The 10,751-nt window shown below is 52.0% G+C and overlaps 1 protein-coding gene across 1 annotated transcript in view; it reads right to left on the bottom strand.

Annotated features, from left to right (window-relative positions):
• Positions 1-1,395: 1,395 nt before the first annotated feature.
• Positions 1,396-10,751, bottom strand: part of LOC146762215 (putative aarF domain-containing protein kinase 5) — a gene marked incomplete at its 3' end in the record, with an annotated part of 34,159 nt that continues 24,803 nt past the window's right edge. Inside the window, exon 7 of the mRNA XM_085539275.1 lies at positions 1,396-1,651. Within this exon, the coding sequence (XP_085395401.1) occupies positions 1,396-1,651 (256 nt within the window). The remainder of the gene's footprint in view (positions 1,652-10,751) is intronic.

The following is a 10,751-nucleotide window of genomic DNA, read 5'->3' as shown; positions in this document are numbered from 1 at the left end:
TAGTCCCCCCCCCATTCTCAGCCCCCCCCCATCCTCAGCCCCCACCCCATCCTTAGCCCCCCCCCCATTCTCAGCCCCCCCCCATCCTCAGCCCCCCCCCCATTCCTTGTCCCCCCCCCCAACTCATTGCCCCCCCCCCACAACTCATTGCCCCCCCCCAACTCATTGCCCCCCCCCCATTCTTAGTCCCCCCCCCCCCCCCATACACTGTGTAACCCCCCCCCATCATTAGCCCCCCCCCCCCACCTCTTAGCCATGATGACGTATCGATCCACCGGAGCTCCTAAAGCTTAGCCCCCCCCCCCATTCTTAGCCCCCCCCCCATTCTTAGCCCACCCCCCAACTCTTTGCCCCCCTCCCCATTCTTAACCCCCCCCATTCTCAGCCCCCCCCCCCATCCTCTTAGCCCTCCTCCCCCATTCTCAGCCCCCCCATTCTTAGCCCCCCCCCATTCTTAGCCCCCCCCATTCTTTGCCCCCCCCATTCTTAGCCCCCCCCCATTCTTTGCCCCCCCCCCATTCCTTGTCCCCCCCCAACTCATTGCCCCCCCCCATTCCTTGTCCCCCCCAACTCATTACCCCCCCCATTCTCAGCCCCCCCAACTCATTGCCCCCCCCCATTCCTTGTCCCCCCCCAACTCATTGCCCCCCCCATTCCTTGTCCCCTCCCAACTCATTGCCCCCCCCATTCCTTGTCCCCCCCAACTCATTACCCCCCCAATTCCTAGTCCCCCCCCAACTCATTGCCCCCCCCAACTCATTGCCCCCCCCCCATTCCTTGTCCCCCCCCCAACTCATTGCCCCCCCCATTCTTAGCCCCCCCCCCCCCATACACTGTGTACCCCTCCCCCCCCCGTTCTTAGACCCCCCCCCATTCTCAGCCCCCCCCCAACTCTTTCCCCCCCCCCATTCTTAGCCCCCCCCAACTCTTTGCCTCCCCTCATTCTTAGACCCCCCCCATTCTTAGCCCCCCCCCCAACTCTTTGCCCCCCTCCCCATTCTTAGCCCCCCCCATTCTTAGCCCCCCCCCCATTCTTTGCCCCCCCCCCATTCTTAGACCCCCTCCCATTCTCAGCCCCCCCCCATTCTTAGCCCCCCCCCCCAACTCTTTCCCCCCCCCCCATTCTCAGCCCCCCCTAACTCTTTGCCTCCCCCCATTCTTAGACCCCCCCCCCATTCTTAGCCCCCCCCCCATTCTTTGCCCCCCCCCCCATTCTTAGACCCCCCCCCATTCTTAGCCCACCCCCCAACTCTTAGCCCCCCCCATTCTTAGCCCCCCCCCAACTCTTTCCCCCCCCCATTCTCAGCCCCCCCAACTCTTTGCCTCCCCCCATTCTTAGCCCCCCCCCCCCCCCATACACTGTGTAACCCCCCCCCATCCTCAGCCCCCCCCCACCTCTTAGCCATGATGACGTATCGATCCACCGGAGCCCCCAGAGCCGCGTTGATGCTCCGCACCGTGTTGATGTTGCGGAACACGAGTAACATGGGGCGGGGTAAGGACCGAAGGACCTTCATGACGTCCCCGAACCTTTGGGCCGCCATGTCCCGCATGTAACGAGACTCAGCGCCCGTCAGAACGTTACCCAGGGACAGGGGGCCCACGAGAGACAGGGGGCGCTGCAGCAGGAGCTCGCAGAATAGCAAGTAGTCTGGGGGATATAGGGGGATATAGGGGGTTAGGGGAGGGGGGAATATAGGGGGTTAGGGGGCTATAAAGGGAGGTTATGGGGCTATAAAGGGAGATTATGGGGCTATAAAGGGAGATTATGGGGCTATAAAGGGAGATTATGGGGCTATAAAGGGAGATTATGGGGCTATAAAGGGAGGTTATGGGGCTCTGGAGGGAGGTTATGGGGCACAGGGATAGGGGGCGCTGCAGCAGGAGCTCGCAGAATAGGAAGTAGTCTGGGGGATATAGGGGGGATATATGGGGTTAAATGTGGGATTATGGGGCAATGGGGGGAATATATGGGGTTAAATGTGGGATTATGGGGCACTGGGGGGAATATATGGGGTTAAATGTGGGATTATGGGGCACTGAAGTGGGATTATGGGGGAAAATATGGGATTATATGGGGAAAAAGTGGGATTATGGGGAGCTGAAGTGGGATTATGGGGCACTGGAGGGAGGTTATGGGGCCAAAAGTGGGATTATGGGGTGCTGAAGTGGGATTATAGGGATGAAAGTGGGATTATGGGGCAATGGGGGGAGATTATGGGGATAAAAGTGGGATTATGGGGCAATGGACTGAGATTATGGGGATAAAAGTGGGATTATGGGGCACTAGAGGGAGGTTATGGGGCACAGGGGTGGGATTATGGGGCACTGGAGGGAGGTTATGGGGCACAGGGATAGGGGGCGCTGCAGCAGGAGCTCGCAGAATAGGAAGTAATCTGGGGGATATAGGGGGGATATAGGGGGTTATGGGGCTATAAAGGGAGATTATGGGGCTATAAAGGGAGGTTATGGGGCAATAGAGTGGGATTATGGGGGAAAAGGTGGGATTATATGGGTTAAAAGTGGGATTATGGGGTTAAAAGTGGGATTATGGGGCTATAAAGGGAGATTATGGGGCACAGGGGTGGGATTATGGGGGAAAATATAGGATTATATGGGTCAAAAGTGGGATTATGGGGCACTGAAGTGGGATTATGGGGGAAAATATGGGATTATATGGGGGATATAGGGGGGATATAGGGGGTTAGGGGGCTCTGGAAGGAGGTTATGGGGTATTGAAGTGGGATTATGGGGCTCTGGAGGGAGGTTATGGGGCACAGGAGTAAGATTATGGGGCCAAAAGTGGGATTATGGGGCACTAGAGGGAGGTTATGGGGCACTGAAGGGAGGTTATGGGGTGCTGAAGTGGGATAATGGGGTGCTAAAGTAGGGTTATGGGGGAAATAGTGGGATTATGGGGCACTGAAGTGGGATTATGGGGCCAAAAGTGGGATTATGTGGCACTGGAGGAAGGTTATGGGGCACAGGGGTGGGATTATGGGGCACTAGAGGGAGGTTATGGGGCACAGGGGTGGGATTATGGGGCACTAGAGGGAGGTTATGGGGCACAGGGGTGGGATTATGGGGCACTGGAGGGAGGTTATGGGGCACAGGGGTGGGATTATGGGGCACTGGAGGAAGGTTATGGGGCACAGGGGTGGGATTATGGGGCACTGGAGGGAGGTTATGGGGGAAAAAGTGGGATTATGGGGCACTGGGGGGAGATTATGGGGTTAAATGTGGGATTATGGGGCAATGGGGGGAATATATGGGGTTAAATGTGGGATTACGGGGCAATGGGGGGAATATATGGGGTTAAATGTGGGATTACGGGGCAATGGGGGGAATATATGGGGTTAAATGTGGGATTATGGGGCACTGAAGTGGGATTATGGGGGAAAATATGGGATTATATGGGTTAAAAGTGGGATTATGGGGCACTGGATTATGGCCCAAGTTGCCCAATGACTGCGGGCCCACCAGGAATAGGGGGCGCTGCAGCAGGAGCTCGCAGAATAGGAAGTAATCTGGGGGATATAGGGGGGATAGAGGGGGTTAAATGTGGGATTATGGGGCAATGGGGGGAATATATGGGGTTAAATGTGGGATTACGGGGCAATGGGGGGAATATATGGGGTTAAATGTGGGATTATGGGGCAATGGGGGGAGATTATGGGGTTAAATGTGGGATTACGGGGCAATGGGGGGAATATATGGGGTTAAATGTGGGATTACGGGGCAATGGGGGGAATATATGGGGTTAAATGTGGGATTACGGGGCAATGGGGGGAGATTATGGGGGAAAAAGTGGGATTATGGGGCAATGGAGGGAGATTATGGGGCACAGGAGTGGGATTATGGGGCCAAAAGTGGGATTATGGGGGAAAAAGTGGGATTATATGGGGGGAAATGTGGGATTATGGGGCACTGGAGGGAGATTATGGGGCACAGGAGTGGGATTATGGGGGGAAAAGTGGGATTATGGGGGGAAATATGGGATTATATGGGGGAAAATGTGGGATTATGGGGCACTGGAGGGACGTTATGGGGCATTGAGTGGGATTATGGGGCCAAAAGTGGGATTATGGGGCTCTGGAGGGAGGTTATGGGGATAAGAGTGGGATTATGGGGGGAAAAGTGGGATTATATGGGGTTAAATGTGGGATTACGGGGCAATGGGGGGAGATTATGGGGTTAAATGTGGGATTACGGGGCAATGGGGGGAATATATGGGGTTAAATGTGGGATTACGGGGCAATGGGGGGAATATATGGGGTTAAATGTGGGATTATGGGGCAATGGGGGGAATATATGGGGTTAAATGTGGGATTACGGGGCAATGGGGGGAATATATGGGGTTAAATGTGGGATTACGGGGCAATGGGGGGAATATATGGGGTTAAATGTGGGATTATGGGGCAATGGGGGGAATATATGGGGTTAAATGTGGGATTATGGGGCAATGGGGGGAATATATGGGGTTAAATGTGGGATTATGGGGCACTGAAGTGGGATTATGGGGGAAAATATGGGATTATATGGGGAAAAAGTGGGATTATGGGGCACTGAAGTGGGATTATGGGGCACTGGAGGGAGGTTATGGGGCCAAAAGTGGGATTATGGGGTGCTGAAGTGGGATTATAGGGATGAAAGTGGGATTATGGGGCAATGGGGGGAGATTATGGGGATAAAAGTGGGATTATGGGGCAATGGACTGAGATTATGGGGATAAAAGTGGGATTATGGGGCACTAGAGGGAGGTTATGGGGCACAGGGGTGGGATTATGGGGCACTGGAGGGAGGTTATGGGGCACAGGGATAGGGGGCGCTGCAGCAGGAGCTCGCAGAATAGGAAGTAGTCTGGGGGATATAGGGGGGATATAGGGGGTTAGGGGGCTATAAAGGGAGATTATGGGGCTATAAAGGGAGATTATGGGGCTATAAAGGGAGGTTATGGGGCTATAAAGGGAGGTTATGGGGCTATAAAGGGAGATTATGGGGCTATAAAGGGAGATTATGGGGCTATAAAGGGAGATTATGGGGCTATAAAGGGAGTTATGGGGCTATAAAGGGAGATTATGGGGCTATAAAGGGAGATTATGGGGCTATAAAGGGAGATTATGGGGGAAAAAGTAAGATTATGGGGCACTGAAGTGGGATTATGGGGGAAAATATGGGATTATGGGGCACTGAAGTGGGATTATGGGGCCAAAAGTGGGATTATGGGGCACTGAAGGGAGGTTATGGGGCATTGAAGTGGGATTATGGGGCACTGAAGTGGGACTATGGGGGAAAATATGGGATTATATGGGGGAAAAAGTGGGATTATGGGGCACTGAAGTGGGATTATGGGGTGATGAAGTGGGATTATGGGGGAAAAAGTGGGATTATATGGGGGAAAATGTGGGATTATGGGGGAAAATATGGGATTATATGGGTTAAAAGTGGGATTATGGGGCACTGAAGTGGGATTATGGGGTGATGAAGTGGGATTATGGGGCACTAGAGGGAGGTTATGGGGCATTGAAGTGGGATTATGGGGGAAATAGTGGGATTATGGGGAAAAATATGGGATTATATGGGGGAAAATGTGGGATTATGGGGCACTAGAGGGAGGTTATGGGGTACAGGGGTTGGATTATGGGGCACTAGAGGGAGGTTATGGGGCACAGGGATAGGGGGCGCTGCAGCAGGAGCTCGCAGAATAGGAAGTAATCTGGGGGATATAGGGGGATATAGGGGGTTAGGGGGCTATAAAGGGAGATTATGGGGCTATAAAGGGAGATTATGGGGCTATAAAGGGAGATTATGGGGCTATAAAGGGAGATTATGGGGCAATAGAGTGGGATTATGGGGGAAAAGGTGGGATTATATGGGTTAAAAGTGGGATTATGGGGTTAAAAGTGGGATTATGGGGCACTGGATGGAGGTTATGGGGCACAGGGGTGGGATTATGGGGGAAAATATAGGATTATATGGGTCAAAAGTGGGATTATGGGGCACTGAAGTGGGATTATGGGGGAAAATATGGGATTATATGGGGGATATAGGGGGGATATAGGGGGTTAGGGGGCTCTGGAAGGAGGTTATGGGGTATTGAAGTGGGATTATGGGGCTCTGGAGGGAGGTTATGGGGCACAGGAGTAAGATTATGGGGCCAAAAGTGGGATTATGGGGCACTAGAGGGAGGTTATGGGGCACTGAAGGGAGGTTATGGGGCATTGAAGTGGGATTATGGGGATAAAAGTGGGATTATGGGGCACTGGAGGGAGGTTATGGGGCACAGGGGTGGGATTATGGGGCACTAGAGGGAGGTTATGGGGCACAGGGATAGGGGGCGCTGCAGCAGGAGCTCGCAGAATAGGAAGTAATCTGGGGGATATAGGGGGGATATAGGGGGTTAGGGGGCTATAAAGGGAGATTATGGGGCTATAAAGGGAGGTTATGGGGCAATAGAGTGGGATTATGGGGGAAAAGGTGGGATTATATGGGTTAAAAGTGGGATTATGGGGTTAAAAGTGGGATTATGGGGCTATAAAGGGAGATTATGGGGCACAGGGGTGGGATTATGGGGGAAAATATAGGATTATATGGGTCAAAAGTGGGATTATGGGGCACTGAAGTGGGATTATGGGGGAAAATATGGGATTATATGGGGGATATAGGGGGAATATAGGGGGTTAGGGGGCTCTGGAAGGAGGTTATGGGGTATTGAAGTGGGATTATGGGGCTCTGGAGGGAGGTTATGGGGCACAGGAGTAAGATTATGGGGCTAAAGTGGGATTATGGGGCACTAGAGGGAGGTTATGGGGCACTGAAGGGAGGTTATGGGGTGCTGAAGTGGGATTATGGGGTTAAAAGTGGGATTATGGGGCACTAGAGGGAGGTTATGGGGCACAGGGGTGGGATTATGGGGCACTAGAGGGAGGTTATGGGGCACAGGGATAGGGGGCGCTGCAGCAGGAGCTCGCAGAATAGGAAGTAGTCCGGGGGATATAGGGGGATATAGGGGGTTAGGGGGCTATAAAGGGAGATTATGGGGCTATAAAGGGAGATTATGGGGCTATAAACGGAGATTATGGGGCTATAAAGGGAGATTATGGGGCTATAAACGGAGATTATGGGGCTATAAAGGGAGATTATGGGGCTATAAAGGGAGATTATGGGGCTATAAAGGGAGGTTATGGGGGAAAATATGGGATTATGGGGCGCTGAAGTGGGATTATGGGGGAAAATATGGGATTATGGGGCGCTGAAGTGGGATTATGGGGCAATAGAGTGGGATTATGGGGCACTGGAGGGAGGTTATGGGGCAATAGAGTGGGATTATGGGGTTAAAAGTGGGATTATGGGGCACTAGAGGGAGGTTATGGGGAACTGGAGGGAGATTATGGGGATAAAAGTGGGATTATGGGGTGCTGAAGTGGGATTATAGGGGAAAAAGCAGGATTATGGGGCAATGGGGGAAGATTATGGGGCACAGGGGTGGGATTATGGGGATCTGGAGGGAGATTATGGGGGAAAAAGTGGGAATATGGGGCAATGGAGTGATCTTATGGGGCATTGAAGTGGGATTATGGGGTGCTGAAGTGGGATTATGGGGTATTGAAGTGGGATTATGTGGCACTGGAGGGAGGTTATAGGGGAGAAAAACGGGATTATGGGGGAAGAAGTGGGATTATGGGGGGAAAAATGGGATTATGGGGCACTGGAGAGAGGTTATGGGGCACAGGGGTGGGATTATGGGGCACTGGCGGGAGGTTATGGGGGAATAAGTAAGATTATGGGGCACTGAAGTGGGATTATGGGGCACTGGAGGGAGGTTATGGGGCACTGAAGGGAGGTTATGGGGTATTGAAGTGGGATTATGAGGTTAAAAGTGGGATTATGGGGCACTGGAGGGAGGTTATGGGGTGCAGGGGTGGGATTATGGGGCACTGGAGGGAGGTTATGGGACACAGGGGTGGGATTATGGGGCAATGGACTGAGATTATGGGGATAAAAGTGGGATTATGGGGCACTGGAGGGAGGTTATGGGGCACAGGGGTGGGATTATGGGGCAATGGACTGAGATTATGGGGATAAAAGTGGGATTATGGGGCACTGGAGGGAGGTTATGGGGCACAGGGGTGGGATTATGGGGCACTGGAGGGAGGTTATGGGGCACAGGGGTGGGATTATGGGGCACTGGAGGGAGGTTATGGGGGATAAAGTGGGATTATGGGGCACTGGAGGGAGGTTATGGGGCACAGGGGTGGGATTATGGGGCACTAGAGGGAGGTTATGGGGGATAAAGTGGGATTATGGGGCACTGGAGGGAGGTTATGGGGCACAGGGGTGGGATTATGGGGTTAAAAGTGGGATTATGGGGCACTGGAGGGAAATTATGGGGATAAAAGTGGGATTATGGGGGGCTGAAGTGGGATTATGGGGCACTGGAGTGAGATTATGGGGAAAAATATGGGATTATGGGGGGCTGGAGGGAGGTTATGGGGATAAAAGTGGGATTATGGGGCCAAAAGTGTGATTATGGCCCTAGCAAATGAGATTAGGACCCCCAGAAATGGGAATAAGACCCCCAGAAGTGGGATTAGGACCCCTAGAATTGGGATTATGGCCCCTGATAATGGGATTATGGCCCCTGATAATGGGATTATGGCCCCAATAATGGGATTATGGCCCCTGATAATGGGATTATGGCCCCTGATAATGGGATTATGGCCCCTAATAATGGGATTATGGTCCCTGATAATGGGATTATGGCCACCGTTAATGGGATTATGGCCCCCAATAATGGGATTATGGTCCCCGATAATGGGATTATGGCCCCGATAATGGGATTATGGCCCCCAATAATGGGATTATGGCCTCTGTTAATGGGATTATGGCCCCAGGAAATTGGATTATGTTCCCCATAAACGGGATTATGGCCCCGATAATGGGATTATGGTCCCCGATAATGGGATTATGGCCCCCAATAATGGGATTATGGCCCCTGATAATGGGATTATGGCCCCCGATAATGGGATTATGGCCCCTGATAATGGGATTATGGCCCCTGATAATGGGATTATGGCCCCAGGAAATTGGATTATGTTCCCCATAAATGGGATTATGGCCCCCAATAATGGGATTATGGCCCCCGATAATGGGATTATGGCCACTGATAATGGGATTATGGCCCCCGATAATGGGATTATGGCCCCTGATAATGGGATTATGGCCCCTGATAATGGGATTATGGCCCCCGATAATGGGATTTTGGCCCCAATAATGGGATTATGGTCCCCGATAATGGGATTATGGCCCCTGCTAATGGGATTATGGCCCCTGATAATGGGATTATGGCCCCTGATAATGGGATTATGGCCCCCGATAATGGGATTATGGCCCCTGATAATGGGATTATGGCCCCCGATAATGGGATTATGTCCCTCAATAATGGGATTATGGCCCCCGATAATTGGATTATGGCCCCTGTTAATGGGATTATGGCCCCTTATAATGGGATTATGGCCCTCGATAATGGGATTATGTCCCTCGATAACGGGATTATGGCCCCCGATAACGAGATTATGGCCCCTGATAATGGGATTATGGCCCCCGATAATGGGATTATGGCCCCCGATAATGGGATAATGTCCCTCAATAATGGGATTATGGCCCCCGATAATTGGATTATGGCCCCTGTTAATGGGATTATGGCCCCTTATAATGGGATTATGGCCCCCGATAATGGGATTATGTCCCTCGATAACGGGATTATGGCCCCCGATAACGAGATTATGGCCCCGATAATGAGATTATGGCCCCTGATAATGGGATTATGGTCCCAAATAATGGGATTATGACCCCTGATAATGGGATTATGGCCCCCGATAATGGGATTATGGCCCCCATTAATGGGATTATGGCCCCCGATAATGGGATTATGGCCCCCATTAATGGGATTATGGCCCCCGGAAATTGGATTATGTTCCCCATAAATGGGATTATGGCCCCAAATAATGGGATTATGTCCCCCGATAATGGGATTATGGCCCCAATAATGGGATTATGGCCCCCGATAATCGGATTATGTCCCCAGATAATGGGATTATGGCCCCGATAATGGGATTATGGCCCCTGATAATGGGATTATGGCCCCTGATAATGGGATTATGGCCCCCGATAATGGGATTTTGGCCCCTGATAATGGTATTATGGCCCCTGATAATGGGATTATGGCCCCCGATAATGGGATTATGGCCCCTGATAATGGGATTATGGCCCCCAATAATGGGATTATGGCCCCCGATAATGGGATTTTGGCCCCTGATAATGGGATTATGGCCCCTGTTAATGGGATTATGGCCCCGGATAATGGTATTATGGCCCCCGATAATGGGATTATGGCCCCTGATAATGGGATTATGGCCCCTGATAATGGGATTATGGCCCCCGATAATGGGATTATGGCCCCTGATAATGGGATTATGGCCCCTGATAATGGGATTTTGGCCCCCGATAATGGGATTATGGCCCCTGATAATGGGATTATGGCCCCTGCTAATGGGATTATGGTCCCCGATAATGGGATTATGGCCCCAAATAATGGGATTATGTCCCCCGATAACGAGATTATGGCCCCGATAATGGGATTATTGCCCCTGATAATGGGATTATGGCCCCAGGAAATTGGATTATGTTCCCCATAAATGGGATTATGTCCCCCGATAATGGGATTATGGACCCTGATAATGGGATTATGG

This window comes from Coturnix japonica, chromosome 2, assembly GCF_054131305.1.
Source record: "Coturnix japonica strain WE chromosome 2, WE-NBRP24, whole genome shotgun sequence".
In the NCBI taxonomy this organism is placed as follows: domain Eukaryota; kingdom Metazoa; phylum Chordata; class Aves; order Galliformes; family Phasianidae; genus Coturnix; species Coturnix japonica.
This window is presented reverse-complemented; position numbering and strand designations above follow the sequence as displayed.